This window comes from Papio anubis, chromosome 15 (genome assembly GCF_008728515.1).
Source record: "Papio anubis isolate 15944 chromosome 15, Panubis1.0, whole genome shotgun sequence".
Taxonomy (NCBI): domain Eukaryota; kingdom Metazoa; phylum Chordata; class Mammalia; order Primates; family Cercopithecidae; genus Papio; species Papio anubis.
Window position 1 is genome coordinate 78421151 of NC_044990.1, and position 20756 is coordinate 78441906.

Consider the following 20756-nt stretch of genomic DNA (forward strand, 5'->3'; position numbering starts at 1 on the left):
CCATCCCTTTCCAGTGGTTTGGTATCAAATCGATTTTTTAAAAATAGAAATTCCCTCCTTCACTTTTTGGTGGGAGGAGAAATGTGGGACCCTCCCCCCAAGTTAGGGGTTTTACTTCCCCAAAGTGTCCTTTTCAGATTTTAAAAGAAAACATTTTTGAAATTTGTGATGTTCCAAAATACTCAAATATTAAAGTCAGGGTTTTAAAATTTGTATTTTGCTGCCATCTGTAACATTACTTGTAAAAATAATAATAATAATAATGATTAGAACGTGATTTGTTTTCTTTGGGGATACAATAAAACATGTTTCCAACTTAATTCGTTTGCAGTCCAAGTAAAAGTAGACTACACAAAGCCGTTATCGGAGAGGTGGCCCTGGGAAGTAATCAGAAATATTCTCGAAAGAGTTGATTCGATAGCGCCATTTACATTGGTGTGAACGATGTTTAACAGGGGGCTTCGGTATGAGACTTAGGAATGTCATTTCTTTTATAAAACTGACAAGCAAACAAAGACAATGCTACCATCAAATTTTAAATGGACTTTTAAGCTTCAATGAAGTTCAAATATGGGGAATTAAAGGCGTGTGTGGAAATAAAACGAAAAACATTTAATAAACAGCGGTAACAAAATCATCTCTCTTTGGAAAGGACCAGTCCTTTCACAATTTTTATATCAAAGACTTAAAACATTTCAAGCCAACCAGGCAGAGGTTGATAGAGAACTGTGCCATCTCCATGGATAGTATATGAAGAAAACATCATATTTGGAATTATCACTGTCTTCGTTTCCTCTCCGAACCTTTCCAATGAGTTTCCATTATTTGAATTTCTTGGCAATAAGCATTAATTCTTGTAGTAATGGCAGCTTTGGGTTCAATCCTGCAGGTTATAAGTAAAAACAAAACAAAACAAAAAGAATGAATAAAGAAAAGAAAATAAACACAAGCTAGCCTTTAATATGGACTGTTCAGCATTTTTATTGTGCAATAAAATGGGTACCTCCACCCCCTTCAAAATAGCTTTTCGTCAAAATTATAACTGCTTTGTTTTATTGAATTGCTGAAATTTAATGGTTTAATGGGTGAAGGCATGAAGGAAAGGCTGTAAAAATGTGAATAATGGTGTAGCAGAGCCGTGCGGAATCTGGAACCCGCCTCCTTGTACAACTCTTGTTAAACACAGCGTGATATGTATCTGTCATCGATTTAATATGTCTTAATTCAAATATAGCTCCCTGATCAATTTCTTTTTATGGAAGCCTTAAAAAAGAAAAGACTTTCTTAGGGAATAATAGAGATTTGGGTAGCGATAGGAAAGAAGGATATTTACAAAGTGAGTTTAATGAATATTTGCAAATTTATGACCAAACCTAGACCCTAAAAAGATAATTGACTCAGGTAAATCGACTTGAGATGCTAATTCTTAAAAGAAAAGACTGGGAGCAAAATTTCAATCAACACCAATAAGGCGCCAATAAACCGCCTGCCAATTAAACCTGAGAATAGGCCTAGCTAGATGGTCATCAGGAAGGCTTGCAGTGGATTTCCGGGATTGCCTTTCTTTATAAAAGAGCTTTTTATTTTGTAGAAGCGCTTTTTGTTATTGTGATGACCCGCCTGACCCCAGGTGCGCTGTTTCTTTTTCAAGCTGTTTGGGAGCCAAATGAAACCCCCTTAACATCCCAAGTTTCTGAAGACCCAATAACTCTGTCGCACTTCCTAAATAAACACCAACAATTTCCAGGGCGCTGAAGGGAATTATAATACTAGTTTTAAAAGCAGGAGGCTGTGGAAGGCATTATGCCAATTCTTCTGCGGGTTTGGCCCGCACATTTCGACGGTGGTGTTGGTCGTCAGGGCCAGTCCTCAAACCCATGCCCCTTTCTGCGTTTTGCAGCGGAGGTGCCTGTGTGGTGGCAGCAAAGTGGCAAGCCATGGAAATGTCCTTTCTGGAGTTAGCAAGGGCTCTTGCGGGGTGTCCATTTCCAGACCTCTAGTTTGCACCCTGAATCCCAAAGTCCTTCCAGACCCAGACAAAGTAGCGAGTAGGCTAGGGAGATGAGAGGCCCAGTAAATGACCAGCTAACCAGAACCCAGGTTAGCTGAGCTAACCACGTTCAGCTGCCTGGAGGCCACGGTACCCGATCTCTGGGGATGCTCGAGCTGGCGCTTGCGGCTTCCCGCTGCGCAGAGTCGGGGGACTGAGGCTCCACCGCTCCCCGGTGCCCTCTGTATGTCACCGAACACAGCCAAGTTTCCTGCGATGGGTGTAGGCAATTAATAAACTCCAAGGGAAGTGAATTGGACATTTCCTGGCTTTTGAGCCTTTGTTTGATTGTTTCTGCAGGCGGAGGGCGGGGGGATCTCGGGGACGATGGGGTGGAAAAGAAAGGAGCTGGGGGACCCACCGAACTGCCTTTTATTGCCCCTGCAATTGCTTTACGACTTGCTGGTCCCGCGTGGTTTCTGTGAGAGCGGCCTCCCTGTAGAAAGGCTGGGTGTCGCCGGGTTTGGAGCATCTAGTGTCATTTGGGCTGCGCCAGGGGCGGGTTCAAGGGCGAATGGGGCACCCGAATTACTAGAGGAATCGAAGGACCTTTGAACCCTAGCCCAAGGGTGCCAATGAGAGGTTAATAGGCGCAGAAGTAGGGGGTTGCTAGCAGACACTGGGAAGGGCCTGATGGTCCACTGAGACCTTTCCTAAAAGCTAGGGCGGGGTGGGCAAAGGCACCAGCACTGTTGCATTTTAGTAGAGCTTCGCCAGGGCCGTAAGTGATGGTGACTTAGGGTCCAAGGGTTTCCCCAAATCAGGTTCGCCAGGCTAGGCAGGGAGTTTCAGGGCAGCCTCTCCTGGCCGGCCTCCCCGTCTGAACGAGGCAGGGACCGGATCCCCATCCCCACCCTCCGGCCTTGGCAACTCGCAATCTGACTTGCGTGGGGGCTGCGACTGGCCCAAGGCCTTTGGGTGCTAGAATCGCTCCGCAATTCGCAGTCCTCTCAGGGGCTCTTCGAGGGTTACCGCCCTCCTGAGCTGGCGCTGAGTCCTGAGGCTCAACGGATATGTGTGGAGCTAAGAGTATCCAGAAAAGTGCTTCTAATAGCCCTATCACACTTATGTAGACTTAACGAGGATGAAAAGGCGAAAGACTGGGGCTGTGTGGCGGTGACTGATATGTTGGATTCCGTGGGGATTTGTTTTGTCTTGTTGTTTGTACAGTCATGAAATGGGCCTATCCCATGTCCACCTCACCTTTGTGGTTGAAAACCACTGAAAAACTATCACTCCCTTTACTTCCTTACTTCTAAAGAATAAGTTGAATAAAATTTGCCTGTCGCCAAATACTCTCATTTGGTTTGCAGTCATTTCTACTCTCAGAGATAGAGGTTGTTGGAGAAAGACCTTTGACCTACAGTTGACCATTAGGATTGACAATTTCTTGGGAAATGCATTATTGTTCTAAAATATGTCCAGAAGGTCAAAACAACCACAGAACTCTCTTGCATGTTCACAGTTCATATAACCACTCAATATTTATTTGTGTTGGCCCCTCCATGTGCTTCTCCTCCCCTTCATCTCTTACCCTTTAGGATGTTTTTGGATGGGAAATGAAGGAGAAGTAGAGGTTGTGCAGTTAAAAATAAAATCTCAAATTTCTTGGGTAGTTCCTCTCACTCCACACCCCTTCCAATATCTATACTTCAATATTTGAAGAAGCTGTTGAGATAAATCAAATAGTGACACGTTGATGGATTTACTTGTGTAAGCAATATGGTTGACATATGGCATTGTTATTTATGAATGACAGCATAAATTGTATTACAAAGTCTATTGCAATAATACTACAGTTTATTGGAAAGCTGCTCGCCTGTCATCTGTATTCAATCTCTCTGGATATAGTTCGCCTGGGAGCCCAAAGGATAGGTCTTCAGAATAATATTAAACACATTCACGTTAGCTAATGCCTCCTATTTTTTGTTTGGTTTTGTTTGTTTTTCAGCAGTAGAATCACTCCCATCAGGAAAGAGAAGACAAGTAAGGACAATTAATTCTCTTCCTTTTAGAAAACCACAACCACTGACTATCACCAATGCAGGGGTAAAGTCCAGGGTGGTTAATAGCTTCTATTTTTTCTGAGTCCCTTTTGACAAATACACAAATATTTGCACCCCTATCACTAAACTGCTGGTGAGCACATATTTTATATGGAGACTTTTTATAAGCCCAGTTACAGGACAGTAAATTTTAACTGTAGGAAGAAAAGACATTCTTTTAGCAAACTAGAGAGGGCCTTATCCTATCACAACCTCATTCAGCACCCCCACTTCTTAAAAATGGTATTTAAAAGTTACAACATTGGCTGAGATTTTCACAATTTCCCCTTCTTTTACATTACACTTCTCTAAAGCACTAACAAAGAACTTTTGTTCTAGGTGGGTTTTATAGAAGGGGCTCCCGCACCACACATGTGGTCCTTCAAGGGTCAGGGGTCACCCAGCCCAGGAGTGGCTGAGAAGGCGGAATCAAAGGTGCCCTGCAACTTAATATCCTGTTGATGATCTTGTTGAATTTATGAGTCTGTGATACAGATGATGGTGCTGGAATCCTATGAAATCCCCCCCTTTTTTGTCGCTTGTTTCTCTCATTTATTCTCTCAACTCTTTCCCACTACCCCCATTTCCACCTTCTTCCTTAAGAGGAAAATTAAAAGTTTGAGTGGTGTGGCAACCGAGAGCTTCTGCTTTTCAATGTAAAGGTCAATTTTGTTTGCCTGTTCTTTGGCTTCTCCTGTCCAGCAATGTATACCTATGTGTGTGTGAGAGGGTATAGTGTGTGCATACACGCTATATTTATGCATAGGTACACAAAACACATCCCATACCACAAAAGAACTCAGTCAACACTGTTCACAGATGCCCACAAACGGCAACGAGGTGCTTTGGTTGATGGGCGCTCGGGTGTTGGCGGCATTTTCTGGTTTTTGAAGACAACCCCAATTCTCCATCGTGCTGCCATTCCCTCTACTTGCAGAGAAATGAACACCGGCCCGCGCGGCCTGGAGCGGGATCCGCTCAAGCCCCGGCCTGCGGCCCAGCCGCGCGCAGCCTCCGCAAGATTTCGGAAGCATAGTTTTGGGAAACTTACAAAGAGGGGACATGTTTGCCGGATGGAGACAGCTGTGGGTCCTGCGGGCCTGACACTGCCACAGACGGGCCCTTCCAGAAACCTGTTGAAAAACTGAATTCACTCACAATGTGCCGCTTGGCTGCTTTTTTCCTTGAGCCAAGGAACCCGAGTCTACTTTTGAGGCAGTAACTCTGAAAGCCTTTGCATGCTTTCTTTTTCCCCCCTTGCTCTCTCTCGCTCTCTCTTCACTTTCCTTCCTTTAAAAAAAAAAAAAAAAAAAAAAAAGTGTCATGAAGTAAAGGGGTTTTGCGGTTTGTAGAGAAATAAAGCACTTCTGAGAAGGGACGGCGACGTGACTTTGAACTTGGCTCAGCTCTTCTGTGCCCTGCAGAGAGAGGAGAACTGGAGCTGGGAAAGAATAGCCAGGAGGGCCCAACCCGCAGGGTCTCCGGCGGGAATTAAGGCGTCCGCCCCACCGCCCGGCCGCGCGCGGCCCCCGGAATGCGGCGCGAGCGAGCACCCAGCCGCGCGATCCCCAAACGCGGGAGCAGCAAAGGCGAAATCAAAGCGAAAGAGAGAATGGGTCAAAGAGGAGAGGGAGGGAGGACTGGGGAGGGGGTAAGACAGTGGGAAAGGAGGAAGACTTGGAAGTCTGATGGCCTGAAAGAAGGAAGGGAAGTGAGGTCTCTGCATGTGCAGGTTTGCTATTTTCACAACCAATCTCCAAGAAAACATTTTCCTTCGGAAATATTTTTGGAGTAAGCCTTTCCAAATACTCTCCTCTCGCGCTCGCCTCCCATCTCCATAAAAATTGATGAATAAAGCAAACAAGTGTGCAATATAAAAATTGCACTAGCATTTTTTAATGGATTCAACGTAGCAGGGCAGCCTTTCCGCCAGAAATGTTCTCTTTTCTCTCTGCGTCTCTGTCTCAGGTCCCTTTAGGTCTAGGGGGCCACTTTGGCTAGTGCCCTCCACCCCCTTTTATGCACAGAGAGGGGTGTGGAAATGGGAACATTTCCTCCTTTCAGGGAAGGTGAGAATCTCCACCTTCCAGGCAAACTGCCTTGCTTTCAGACAGGATGCCACAGCCTCCCTCATTCTTGCACCCCCACCCCCACCCCCATGACAGGGAAGAGTGGGACGGAGGAAGGGCACAGGGCCTCTTACGCTAGGGGCTGCGGCCAGTGCCAACCTGCAGAGACTCGCTTAAGCCGGGAGAGGCTGCCTGAGCCGGCGCAAGACAGCCCGGGTTCTGCCAGCCATAGTGAGCTAGAGGATCCTTCCCGCGTTTTTGTTGATTTCATTTCAGAACATAATTCTGAAAATTAATTATTTTCTCTTCGTTTAATTTTATTTCAACTCCTAGAGACTTATAAATAAAAGCAGTTCTCCAGGCCAGCCAGGCGAACACGCCCGAGGCGCTGGCCTCAGGCCGTTCCTTCACACCTCTGCAGCCTCTGGACCCTCCTTTCCCTCTCTGGTTACCTCGGGAGCGCGAGATTTGGGCGGCGGGACAGGAAATGTCCGCAGCGGTCAGCCTGGAGCCGCGGCGCTGGCCAGCGCGGCGCAGGGAGCAGCCTCGCCGCCGGGCCACCGCCCGGGTGGCACTCCCCGCTCCTGCAGAAGGAGTGGATATATATGCTTTCTAGAAGGTTTAAGCCCTGCCGAGTCCGACGGCTTCTTCTCCCGAGACCCTGAGCCTGACTCGCAGCCAAACTCCGGCCTGAACCTCGCTTGGTCTCGGGCGTTCCCACACTTCCCAGCCCAAGGATGCGCGGCCCGGCTTCTGGGCATTTACCCTGAGGGTGACACTGTCTTTAAAAGACTTCCAAACAACCCCCTTCCACGCGGGGGCCGCTGCCCAGTGTTTACTGCTGTAATCGGAGCAGGACGCAAGCGGCGCGGGGGGAGCTCAGCGCGCTGAGGGGCGGACGGGGACGCCGCGGGGGGCGGGGAAGGCGGTGTCTGGGTGGGCGTCCGGAGGGTGGGAAGAAGGGGCATGCCTGGCTTTCTCTGTGCCCACCGTCCGGCACCTGTGGTTTCAATGCCACAGAGCAAGTTAGCAAAGGCGGGGTGAGAGTAGGGAGCGTGCCAAGCGGGCAGCACACCGGCCCCCTACCGCTCCTTGTGGCGCGCTCCCGGCGGGGCCCTGGGCCTGAAATGTCCCCGCGCGCAGAGCCTCCTGCTGGGCGACCCAGCTGTTAGCCACATCTCGAGCGGCCAGGAGTGCTCGGGCCAGGCGTCCCCGGGATTTTCGGTGTCCGCTGGGAGCTGCTCGGATCCCGGGGGAGTAGGTGGCCTACGCAGAAAGACTGGAGCGCTGGGCTGCGTCCCATTACTGACCCAGCTGAGGGCGCCTCGACCCCGCGGCCCGGGCCCGCGTCCGAGCCACGCTGGACGCCCGGCTCCTGGGAGCGCCGCGGTCGGCCGGGACTAGAAGCCGCGGCGCCGAGCTCTCGGGAGAAGCGCTGCAGTATGTCAGGCCGGGCCCGCTGGCACGTTCGGCGGCTGCCCGAGCCGGGAGCAGTTCAGGGAGCGCGGGGACCGAGGGGCGGGCCGGGCCGGGGGGCGGGGGCGCGGGATTGACTAGGCCGTGGCGGCCAATCGCGGCGCTGGGAGGGCGAGCGGGGCGGGAGCCGCCGTTAAAGGGGCGGTTTGACCGGGGGCCCGGCCTCGAGCTGGAGGGAGGGAGGGAGGCCGGGGCGGGAGACTAGGGGGCGCGGGGGGAGGGGAGAGGAAAAGGAGGAGACAAAAAGTAAAAAATAAAAGGCTGCTGCTGCGGCGTTGGCGGCGCCCACCGAAATCAACAGAGGCGGTGGCGAACGCAGCCCACCGCAGCCAAGACCTGAGAGCCCGCCTGGGCCTCACATTCGCTCGGGCCGCGGACTGCGCTGGGTCCACGCGGCGCGGCCACTAGTTCCGGGCCCAGCGCCCAGGCCCGACCGGCGGGAGAGAAGAGGCGAGCAAGAGATCACTTTTTTATTGTTGTTATTGTTTTTCAGCCCAGCCTCCCCCTCCTCCCCTCCCCCTGCTCGCCTTCTCCCCTCCCACATCCCCCTCCCCCCTACTCCCCCGCCTACTCCTCCGGCACAACTTAAAGAAAGGGGGAGCGGCGCGGCTGCTGCCTTCATCTGGGGAAATTCGTGGCCACTGCAAGTTTACTACGCGAGGCGCAGCCAATGCCAAGCGCCGAGGCCGAGGAGGGCTAAACACTGCGGCCGTAGCTCCGAACAATACCCGCCGCGCGCGGGGCGGCGCGAGCAGGGCCGCGGGGGAGGGAGCTGTCGCCGAAGCGCGCCACAGAGAGGACGCCTGGACTCCGCCTGCCGCCCCGGCGCCCCCGTCGCGGTCAGGTGGAGCCGCTGGTGCGCTGGTCCCGGGTGCCAATCGCGGATCTCGCCTCGGTCCTCTCCTCGCCCGCCTGCCTGGAGTGCGCACGGCCGCCGCGCTCGGGCACCGTGGCCCCGCCGCGGTTGTGACTGCATTCTACCAGCGCTGCTTGGCGCGGCCGAGCTCCGGGTCCGCTGGGCGTGCGAGCGAGTGAGTGTGTGCGTGCGCGCGCGGGTGCGCGCAGGGGTGGGGGCCGCGGCGCGGCGCTCGCCCCCCGGTAGCCCCCCTCTCCTCTCGGCTCCCCATACCTCCCTCCGGCTCCCTCCTCCCGCCCGCCCTCCCCTGCCCTGCCCGCCCGCCCCCGCCGCAGCTCCTTTAATACACTTTGGTTCTCCGCCTGGCTTTGGACTCTTCTCCTCCTCCACCTCCTCCTCCTCCTCCCGCGCCTCCTCCGCCGCCGCCTCCTCCTCCTCTTCCTCTCCGCGCCTTCGCTCCGCGCCCGGCCGCCTGAGGCAGAGCCAGGCGGCGGCGGAGGCGGCGGGCGCAGGAGAGCGGCTCTGAGGACTGAAGCGGCCGCCACCACTACCGCCTGCGCCTGGAGCCCGGTGGCCGCCGGACGCACCGCGCGGATCGGGAGCGGGAGTCGAGGCGGCGCGGAGGCACGGGGCTCGCCGGGGCGTGCGGGCGCGCTGGCCATGCTCCTGGACGCGGGTCCGCAGTTCCCGGCCATCGGGGTAGGCAGCTTCGCGCGCCACCATCACCACTCCGCCGCGGCGGCGGCGGCCGCGGCCGCCGAGATGCAGGACCGTGAACTGAGCCTGGCGGCGGCGCAGAACGGCTTCGTTGACTCGGCCGCCGCGCACATGGGAGCCTTCAAGCTCAATCCGGGCGCGCACGAGCTGTCCCCCGGCCAGAGCTCGGCGTTCACGTCGCAGGGCCCCGGCGCCTATCCCGGCTCCGCTGCGGCTGCCGCTGCGGCCGCAGCGCTCGGGCCCCACGCCGCGCACGTTGGTTCCTACTCTGGGCCGCCTTTCAACTCCACCCGGGACTTCCTGTTCCGCAGCCGCGGCTTCGGGGACTCGGCGCCGGGCGGCGGGCAGCACGGGCTGTTCGGGCCGGGCGCGGGCGGCCTGCACCACGCGCACTCGGACGCGCAGGGCCACCTCCTCTTCCCCGGCCTGCCAGAGCAGCACGGGCCGCACGGCTCGCAGAATGTGCTCAACGGGCAGATGCGCCTCGGGCTGCCCGGTGAGGTGTTCGGGCGCTCGGAGCAATACCGCCAGGTGGCCAGCCCGCGGACCGACCCCTACTCGGCGGCGCAACTCCACAACCAGTACGGCCCCATGAATATGAACATGGGTATGAACATGGCAGCAGCCGCGGCCCACCACCACCACCACCACCACCACCACCCCGGTGCCTTTTTCCGCTACATGCGGCAGCAGTGCATCAAGCAGGAGCTCATCTGCAAGTGGATCGACCCCGAGCAGCTGAGCAACCCCAAGAAGAGCTGCAACAAAACTTTCAGCACCATGCACGAGCTGGTGACCCATGTCTCCGTGGAGCACGTCGGCGGCCCGGAGCAGAGCAACCACGTCTGCTTCTGGGAGGAGTGTCCGCGCGAGGGCAAGCCCTTCAAGGCCAAATACAAACTGGTCAACCACATCCGCGTGCACACAGGCGAGAAACCCTTCCCCTGCCCCTTCCCGGGCTGTGGCAAGGTCTTCGCGCGCTCCGAGAACCTCAAGATTCACAAAAGGACCCACACAGGTAACCGCGGGCTGGGATAGGGACCAGGCGCGGAGGGGAGACACGCACAGCCTGAGAGACTGTGTGTGCCGACGCTGGGCACAGACCGCCACCCGGGGACCTGGAATGGGAGGTGTTTTTGCGTATGCGAGAGTGCCAGCAGCTTGTTTCTGTTGGAGAATGACAGAATATTATTGGGCTGGGTTTTTCCATGTGCGGAAATCGAGTTTTAAATGATCAACCTCACATCAAATGTATGCTTGGGTCATGCAATTGCTTCGTTTACTCAGCCCCGATTAATAATTTCCGTTCTAAGTGGAAAGCACAAAATAAAACTGCTCTCTAATTCGGTGCCCGGGAAGCGAGCCTAGAGAGGATTTTGCCAGCTTGTCTGAATGTGCTTTTCTGCTCGGAGTGTATGTCTGTTTGAGTGGTTTGTGTGTTTTCCCACTTCTTTTACTCGGGGTCCAAACGCCCTTCCCGGGACTGTATCCCATTAAATGAGTCTGGTGTAAGCCGAAGCTGTAATGCATTTCTCATTTTAAAAGTGTTTTTAAAGCCCGTCTCGGGGTGGGTTGCGGGGCCTTTACTGTGGTTTCGCAGCAGTTTGTGAAATTCTCTAATGGGCACCAGAGAGTTTGCGATTCCCAACTTGGACCCAGGTCAGCTAGAGCCCCAGGTCAGCTAGAGCCCCAGGCAGCGCGGCGCCGTGGGGGGATCGCGTGAGAAGAGAGAGCCGCAAGAGAACGCGCCTCCTGCCTCATAGATTATTCATCTATGACCAGGTCTCAGCCAAAATCGTGCCAGACGATTTCCTAAAAGAAAGCCAAATGTTTTAGCAACTTCCCCCGTCAATATTTACTCCGAAGTGGGGATGCGCCAGCGGCCTATTGTTCTCTTCCGGGAAGGGAGGGAGCCGAGGTGCGAGACAAGCTTTTAACAAGGTTTAAAATTTGAGAAATTTATTTGCATGAAATGCTCGCTTTCGAGTTCTGTGTCTGAGCGGATGTCTTTAAGAAACAATTTAGGTGCTAATGGAATTTAACGTTAACCGGTCCCCTTTCCTAGTGGAACGACGTTTGAGTTCTCGCACCTCTAAATGACTCCAAGCATTTGGAATTCTGGCAACAGGATGCAGAGGCCGCCAGAAAATTAAACGGGGAGGTTTTGAAAGGCTTTGCTGACTTCCCCAACCCTCACCCACCAGCTTGTGCCTCTCCGCAGTCACTAGATGCTGCCTTATCTCTAATATTTACCTTTTCTTCAACTTATTTTTTTAAAGACTGGAGGTGAGACCAGAATTATTAATTCAGTTTGCAGAATTTTGGATGAAAAATACTGGCTCAGTCACTCTCCACAGCCCGGCCCCCAAACAACACGTAGCAACTCCAAATGTAATTGCTTACTGGCCCTGGCGAGAAACCGACAGCAGCCCAGCAGCCTGTGTGATTTTGATAATGCCCCAAATATTTTGTCATAATAACAGCTTCTCTGTGGCGAGACCAACTTGTTAGAAGCTGCAAATCCAAGAAGCCCCGTAGAAAGGCAGGCAGGGCCAGGAGCTACCCCACATTCCTGAGAAATTTGAGGAGATGGGCGTCAGCCTGGAAGAAAGTAAAATATGAAATAAATGAGCAGGACTGTCGGGCGGGAAGGCGGTTAATTTGATCTTAGTTCTGCCGCAGAGGGGATTGGACTGGTTTAAGGGACCCAACCCCCTCAGGCCCTTCTCCCTCGCCGTGGCCCAGCCCCGTCGCAGCCTGAGTGGGGGCTCTGCAGGCTCTGGGTGTCTGCAGCCAGCGCCAATGTTTGCCATCCACAGGGGAGAAGCCGTTCCAGTGTGAGTTCGAGGGCTGCGACCGGCGCTTCGCCAACAGCAGCGACAGGAAGAAGCACATGCACGTCCACACCTCCGATAAGCCCTATCTCTGCAAGATGTGCGACAAGTCCTACACGCACCCCAGCTCGCTGCGGAAGCACATGAAGGTACCACCGCGGCGGCCGGGAGGAGGGCGAGGCAGGCCGAGGTGCGGTGCAGCACCGGCCTGGACCACCTCAGCCAGCCTGGGAGGGTCCCCAGGGGCCAGGGAGGCTGAGGGGACATTTCTGGGGGTGCTCTCCCCCAGGGGCCCGGCCCCACAGCAGCTGCACTCACACCCAGTCCCCTCTGGTCCCCCCTCCCGGCTTTTGTCTTGCAGGTCCATGAGTCCTCCCCACAGGGCTCTGAATCCTCCCCGGCCGCCAGCTCTGGCTATGAGTCGTCCACGCCCCCGGGGCTTGTGTCCCCCAGCGCCGAGCCCCAGAGCAGCTCCAACCTGTCCCCAGCGGCGGCTGCAGCAGCGGCGGCGGCTGCGGCGGCGGCGGCCGCGGTGTCCGCCGTGCACCGGGGCGGAGGCTCGGGCAGTGGCGGCGCGGGAGGCGGCTCGGGCGGCGGCAGTGGCGGGGGCGGCGGCGGGGCGGGCGGCGGGGGCGGCGGCAGCTCTGGCGGGGGCAGCGGGACAGCCGGGGGCCACAGCGGCCTCTCCTCCAACTTCAATGAATGGTACGTGTGACGGGTCGGGGCCTCTCTCCCTCTCCCTGTCCCCACCCCAGCGTAGCAAACCTCCCCGCTGCTAGCAGCGAGGGCACCTTGTGATCATGTTGTTAAAATTATGAAACTGATTTTTATGATGATGAAAATTTTACCAGCAGAAGGATTTTTTAAAGTTTTTTTTTTTTTTTTTTTAAATAATAATAATCTAGGCATGAAGAGCAAAAATACCCCTTCCGGAGTCTTTGAAGCTGAAAATATAAAACAAATAAAAAATAAAAAAATAAAAACCCACAAAAATGTTGAACCAAACCTCCCTGCTAATCTCCATGCCCATGTTCTTTCCCACCCTGTTCCCAGTCTTCTGACAAACTGTGTACATAGCGGACTCCTCCTTTCTCCTCCGAGGTGGTTTTAATGGCTTTTTGGTGTATAGAAGTTTGTCCATTTGTAAAACTCCGGACTGCGTTCCTCCCCGCCTTCCTCCCCTTTGCTTCCCCAAAGTGATGGGCTTTCTCTTTTCTCCTTTTTTAGTTTACCCGGTTTCTTTTTAAGTAATGTGGAAGAAAATGGTTTGTTTTGTATTGTGGTATTGAATATTGTGTTCCTTTTTATGAGGCAACCTGATTGTAAACTTCATGTAACTATAGACTGGAAAAAAACGAGCCGTGCCAAAGTCTCCCTTCTGTTTCTTCAGTACACTGACCCATAGCACACACATACACACCACCACCAACAACGCTTGTGAATGTATTTTTCTGTTAGCTGGGTTTACATGTGATGTTTTAGTGCTTTTGCAAGTTCAATTTGTTAGTTCCTGTATGAAAGATTGTGGGGGAAAAATAAACGTCGTGCCGTTAGCTTTTTCCGTAATAACACCCTTCCTTCTGTAAATACCCGTTACCATATTTATCCATTTGTAATTAAATTATGGTATTAACTTGCTACAGAGGAAACAATATTTATAAAGAATGTTTCTTAACTATAAATATGTACAATTGTGGGCATAAACTGTTTCAGATTTTTTATTTGAAGGTTTTAAGTGGTTTGATCATTTCTTGTGATGTTTTGAGAGTAATGCATACAGAAATATAATAAAACGTGTTGAAACTGCATGAACATACTATTTTTTCTAGCAAAGTTATTAAAGAAAATGGGGAAAGAGGCAGCTGAGGATTGACCTGGGTAGAGGCTGGCTGAGGCTGAGTGGGCGGGAGGCACATGCGTTCTGGGGAGGAAGGTGTGTATCTGCCTCTTTGGCAGAAGGTCTCAAAATTATTTTCTTCGTCCTTTGTTTAATAGCTGAGAGTGAATTAAATTTTTGGAAAGCCCCTGTGAGGAATGGCGGCAGGAAGCTTCAGAGCTTCTAATGGCTCCATTATCTGAGGGAATGCCTTTCTTTCTTTCTTTCAGCTATTTGGGCTGGATTTAAGAGCACTAAACATTTCCTTATTCTTTGTTTTCCCCCCTTTCCTGCCCCCTTTCCTCTCCCTCCCTCTGAAAAGCTGAGGTACAGTTATTTTTAATTACACATTTAAAACTGAGCAGAGTACTTTCTTTTTGAACTTGGCCTAATGATTATAGTTTTAAGGGCCCGTTTGTACCAAAAGTTGCTTGAAAATTTAAGCAGAGAAATCCTGCTAAAGCAAAGCAGCTGTGTGCCAATAAGCAGGATGGTCAAGGGAAGGTGATAAATAGGCTACATTTTGATCTTCTTGGGGGAGGAGAATAGATAGGAAAGCAACAAACCGTTGGCCCCAAAAGGAAAGAGAACCTCTTGAAGAATTCAGTAAAAATAAAATAGAATAAGATATCAAGACTAAAATTGCCAGGTGGAAGTGAGATCCAGAGCCCCAGCCACCAGCTTTTCTCCCATGTTTACAGCCTTCCTACCTCCCCCGCAAGAGCTGATCAGAGTTTTCAAACAAGATACTCTAAGGAAGAAGGCAAAAATAATTGTAATAACCAAAGGGTAGAGATAGGGAAGATTATTTTTAAATTTCTGAGCCATCACAGTATCTCCCTCTCCTAGTAGCTCTAAGAGGCCTTGGGCGGTGCTGGACCTCCCCCCTGCAGCTCCCCCAGCTCGGAAAAGACTTGGGTGGTGGCAGCGACACCTCCAGAGGATCACCCAGCACCACCGCAGAGACGCAGAGCGCGGGTGGCTGCGATAGCTACGGCTGCCCTGCTCTCCTTTCCCTCCAGCCCTGGAATGAGCCTCTCAAACTGGCCAGGCCTAAAGGGCGCTTGGGGAGAGAGGGGCAGCCCTGACCTCCCGGAGGTCACACTACCTGTTCAATGGGGAGGAAAGACGTCCAGCCTTAGGTGGGGGGGAGTGACCAGAGAGTGACAGAGGCTAGGCTCGCCTTCCCCAGCGGCTCTGCGAACTGCCCAAGCGCCAACTCCTGAAGCAACCAGATCCCTATTAAAATCAAATTTATAACCCCTAATAATATTAGGCGAAATTATTAAAATAATTGGCATATGTTACTGATCCTTGGGAGAGTTCATTGAACACATTATAAGCTGTGAGGAAAATCGTTTAGGGTTTTCCAAAGCCCCCCCACCCCCAAGGGGGGAACGAAGGAGTCAAATGAAATATTTGTCATAACTTGTGCAAGAACAAAAAGGCCTATTGGAAATGTTTCAACTTTTTAATTTTTTTTTTTTTTTTTGGTGGAAATTGGTTTTGAGAGAAGTCCCAAATCTAAGGAGAAGGACAAGATGAGGGTGGGGGTGGGGAAGGCAACTTTACCATGGGGCTGGGGGCTTTTCTTCCCATCTGGGGAAAAAGGAAAACGGCCAGAAGAGGTGGCCAATCTCACAGCCTTGAGTTGGTTCGATGGCTGTCCTCATCTGAAAGTCAGAGAGCCACCCGAGGCCCCTTCAGGTCCAGGGGCGCTGATCCTAGTTTTCAGCAGGAAAATAAAATACGAAGGAGGAAGATCACAGCCTGGGAGTGGTCTGCGAGTCCACCCTAGGATGTGCGGAGCGGGCGGGAGCCGTTTTCCCTCAAAAGGGCTCCCAGTTCCTGGTCCCTCGCTTCCCAAGGCTTTGTCCAAACAAGTCACGGACCCGACAAGGTGGTCCAGTCTTTCTGCCTTTGGCCTTTCTCTTCTGCCCTTGGAATCCGAAGGACTGAATGAGGGGAGGGGAGATGGCAATAGTGTAGAAGTGTCAAGATGTGAAAATTGCTCAACTGAGAACGCTCGCGGGGGCTCGCGGCCCAACAGCCTGAACCGCACTCAGGCTCCTGGGCTTGGACCTGGGGGTAGGGGTGGGGGTGGGGGGAGGACGCCTGTCCCCCACCCCCACCCCCACCCCCATCCCTGCCCTGCTGTCTAAACGGACCTAAATGCTAACCTGCTGTTGCCTCGACTCCAGAGACACGAAACTGAAGCCAGCCCTCGCCCCTCTCCGGGACCCTGCGCTGCGCTGCGGGTCGCTGCCCGCAGGGAGGCCCAACTTGCAGCGGCCTGAGCTCGGTGTCTGCTCGCCGTCGCGGTCAACTTGAACTTCAGTGAGCCTAGACCGGCTTCCTTCGCGCTCCGCTCCATCCACCACCTAAGAACTTCCCTCAGCGCGAGCGTCGCTTTATCTAGAGGCAGCTGGAACCCCCTCGGGAGGCCCGTCATTATTATTATTAATTATCGTGATCCTCACTGCATTATTAATGCCCACGATGATAACCGGCATCGGTATCAGCTTTCCCCGGTTCAGTGATATCCCATGAACTTCGGGGCGGGGAGGAAGTGACTCCAGGATCAGAGGCCGCGTCGGTTCTGCTCGGGGCATGGGCAAGGGGAGGCTGCTGCTGGGGCCAAGCCACGGCTGGACGCGAGGGAAGAAACTCGTCCCAGGCCCCGCACGCCTATCCCAAGCTGTCCCGGTGCTCTTCCCTAGGCCGGCACCTTCGTTCTTCCTCTTCCCCACCCCCTAGCCCCTTTGTCTCTTTTTCAGACGGATGTTTTCAGTCTCAAGTGGTTTTATTTTCCGCACAAAACCCTGAGATCAAGGGCAGATCACAGACTGTACCGGAGGCTCGGGTTTCCCTGGACTCTGTGCTGTTCTGCATCCCAGGGTTGGCTAGGAAGGAAGGCCTGGGCCGGCGAGGTGATGGGTCTCCTGCCCAGGTCGCCAGGACTGGGGGAGGTGTGTCCTGGTAGGTCCCTGGTGAGCTCACCCGTGGCATCGGGGACCCGCGGGAACCCACCGAGCGCCCACTAGGGACTCGGGTCCTACCCTCCCCCACACCACTCCACTGAAATTATCGGAAGGGCACGCTAGGCCTGCTTCCAAGGGCTGAGTGATAAAGGCCTCAAAACCATGCACCATCAAGACTTGGTTGAACCTTTGGCTAGGTTTTTGTTTTGTTTTGTTTTGTTTTTACTTTAGCAGACACGTGTCCCGGAAAGAGGTCCTCAGAACCCAAAGCAAAGGTTCAATAATGATTTGTGGATTGATTGATTATAGTCTGATATCGCTCTGGTTCCACAGAAATTCGGAGCTCCTTGGCCCACTGTTACCCCCAGCAGACCGAAATGAACGGTTTCTATTTTTCACTGGCAGCTCAGAACTGGATGGAAGAAGTTCCCCTCCACTTCCCCCATCCGGACTCCAGATCGTTGCTGGGTTTTTATTTTCGGGGAGAAAAAACACTAGGTCCTTCCAGACTGGATCAGATGGTAGGGCAAAAACTCTCAGGCTAGTCCGGCTGGGTGCCCGAGCACGAAAAGGCCTCTGTGGCCGTTTGAACCGGGTGTTGCAAATGAAACTTCTGTAAGCCATAACCAGGGCAGTCCGAGGGTATGAGTTCACGGTCAAGGCTGTGGGCTACTAGGTCCAGCGAGTCCAGGCCCCGCCCCGCCCCCGAGTTGCCGCAGCCAAGATCCTCTGCAGGGAATTCGAGACCAGGGTCCTCCCACTCCTGCCCCGCCCCGACAGTCCGAGAATTCTCGGTGCTGGGGCCACCTCGTCGCCCTCCCACGTTTCTCTTTTGTTCCCAGGGGCCGACGAACTTTGGAAGAGGTGACACCTCGCCTCGCCTTTTCGTGCTCTAGGCCCTGCCCTCGTCCGGCATCCCTCCTGCCCCACGAAGCGAGACGATGCTCAGCGCAGCTGCCAGGCAGAGAGTGTGTGGGGAGGTCCCCTGCCTTTGCGCACGCACACACAGACACAGACACACACACACACACCCAACACACTCACTCACACCATATGCTCACACATCCTCACCTCCTTCGGCTTCCCCACCTCCCAGCCACGGGCTCGCGGGAGTGGGAAGGACCTGAGGCCGCAGAAATGTGGGTGAGCATGGGCAGCAGGAGGTGCTCCCCGCACCCCTTCCTCCCATTCCTACCTCCCCCAGCCCTTTCTAGAGCCACTTGGAGGGGACCGGGCCTGCCTTGCGCTCTCAACCTAATTCGGCCTCGGAGGGTCCTCCACCAGGGCGGCACTCCCCAGGCCCGCACTCGCGCCACTGACGTGGAACTGGGCTAAGCAGGGCTCCCTGGAGTTGGGTCTCCCAAGCCCACTCCCAGGGGTTGGGAGAGGCCAGGCTGCCTCGCCTGCCGGCGCGCCCTCCAGCCCTCGGGCGTGGGGGTGGGGGGCGCCCCCTCACCTCCCAGGAAATCTGGAGTGAGGGAAGAGCTGCCTGGCCCCCGCGTCCCCCGAACCTGGCCTCAACCTCTCCCTTTCCCAAACTCCCGGGGCCAGGTTTACCTCTGCCCTAGAGGCCAAGCCGGTGGCCCTGGGGAGCAGAAGGGAGCTCAGAGCTGCTAGAGAAGGTGGGGGGTAGAAATAATAATAACGTTAATAATGTCAGAGATAATCATCGCAGTTAATGCTCAGCCACTGGGCTGCTCCGCGGAGGCCGGCGGAGACCTGTAGAGGATACTGACTGGCAGAACTGGAGGTGGGAGTCTGGTTGCCTTTTCACGGGGGTTCCTATGTTGCCTGTCCCCCGACCCCAACAGGCAAAGCCCCCTAAACTTAGGGTCTGGAACCAGGCCGAGCCAGCGAGGGCCTGCCAGAAGCTGCGCTGGAGCCTCTTGTTGCAGCCAGAGCTGGTTCTTGTTCCTTTCTCCCTCTTGGTCCACTGGGCCCACAGTGGTCAGGTGGCCGAGTGTGGTTTCCCGAAACTCTTTGGTGTCGGCTGGGTCTGCCTGCCCCTGGCCCCGTCCCCACCCTCAGTCCTGTCCCCCAGCCTCCGCCCGCCCGCCGGTGAATGGTGGATTTAATGAGCGCTTGTGCGGCGTTGGCCGGCGGTTCTGAAGATGCGCTGACCTGGAGGGAGGGCGCGAAAGGTCAGGCGCACGCCGAGCCCAACTTGGGCTCCTCCCAGGCCCACGCTGCTCCGATATTGATCCTGGGAGAAAGATAAACAGAAAAGCTGGACATTCAGTCATGAATACTAATGAGCCAGGGTAGGGGTTTTAATTACTGTGGACTTCCTTTCTCCAGTTAATCCTTATTGCAAACTTCGCTGGAGTCAGCTTTATCGAGCCTCCCTCCTCCTTATATTTTCCTGTGAAATACCCAGGCGAAAGAGACCCGTGACAACCTGACTCTCTCCTCTTCGAGAGGCCCGTGTGAGCTCGAGAGCCCACAGCCCGTGTTTCCAGTGTGGCTCTGTTTACTAATTTTGGAAATATAGGGATCCTATAAAATAAATTGTTTCAATGTGGCTTTGGCGAGTCTGCTTCTTGACTTCTTCACCCTTATTGTTTCAAAGACTTCTTGTGTCTTTGGCCTTTAAACTTCCTCTTGACAATTGCATCTTTTCTTCCGCCACGGAGCTCGTTTCTGCTCCAAACGGTGCATTCTGTCCCCAAACGCTCACGTTTCTCAAGTCTTCAGGACTTGGCACTGGCTTTGCCAACCGCAGTGCCTAAGTATTTCAACCTAGCAGTGAATTCTTAGGCAAGCTAATTTACCACGTTACATAAATTTTGTGGTTTCTTTGGTACCTATAAGCAACACTGTAATATGAAACAGGAATCTAAAAGAATTGTCAGAAAAATTTCTGCCTCCATTCTTCATATACATTTGATAACTTAGGTATAATCACTTTTATTAAAATAAAGCCATTCTTGAGCTTTTTCTTGAAACTGCATTAAGTCGACTGTAAATTCTATAAAGCAGTTTCGGCTGTGTGATCAGGAGAGAAATACATAAGCCCATTTTTGTGACAGACTACGTAGAAATGTGTTGAAACCCAAGCCAGGAAAAAAAAAAAATCAGTTGTGCTAGAGTAATTTTCAATATTATTCTGATCCTTAAAGTTTTGAACAAAATAAGCCTGTATTTCACTTCATTGCCAATAGATCCCAGCATTGAAGTCTCCTGAGGATTCTGTTTCACTTACACTTTTCAGTCCAAACTTTTTTTTTTTCTTTGCACAATGATTTATTATGTAGGTAATTTTAGGGGATACAGTTTACAGCTTGAATTATTAGACTGAACACCTCTGGCTGACACCACGACGCCTTTTTTTTTCTGCCTGCAGCTGTGAGTCACAACCCCATTTTCATACCCAACCGCTGCACATTCCTTCACAATGTATACTTCCTTCTTGCAAAGATCAAACATGCTTTGGTCAAAGTGTTTATTTTAAAATACAGGAAAATTAAAACTAAACACAGCTCTACTGAAAAATCCCCAAATGTATCATATTTTCCTCCTCCTGTGCCCACAAAAAAAGTAACAAATTGCACCACCACTTTCTGGAATAAAAATTTGAGTTGAAGGAGAACACACAGGCACATACAGACATAGTGTTCATTTTAGTATCGAAACACACCAGAAAACCTCCCACTTCCATTCATATTTAGATTCCTGTTTGGATGTCTTGTTTTTACTATAAAAATATCACAAACCAAGCAACAATAACAATGTATCATTAAAAAGATGCTGACAGATACCTATTTTATTCACCAACCTACACACTCCTCATTCCTACTTCATTTTTCCCCTTTTAGTGTTTTTCTTGTAATTATATCTTTCAGATTGAAGCTT

At 52.7% G+C, this 20756-nt stretch overlaps 1 protein-coding gene across 2 annotated transcripts; it reads left to right on the forward strand.

Annotated features, from left to right (window-relative positions):
- Positions 1-8844: 8844 nt before the first annotated feature.
- On the forward strand, positions 8845-13859 carry ZIC2 (Zic family member 2). 2 transcript variants are annotated; one of them, XM_003914037.5, is made up of 3 exons: positions 8845-10231; positions 12033-12196; positions 12409-13859. In XM_003914037.5, the coding sequence occupies exons 1-3, from the start codon at positions 9157-9159 to the stop codon at positions 12760-12762; spliced, it is 1593 nt and encodes a 530-aa protein (XP_003914086.2). In that variant the 5' UTR covers positions 8845-9156; the 3' UTR covers positions 12763-13859. The 2 variants fall into 2 exon arrangements, with proteins under 2 accessions (XP_003914086.2, XP_031511498.1); XM_031655638.1 differs by having other exon boundaries at positions 12372-12578.
- Positions 13860-20756: the final 6897 nt, after the last annotated feature.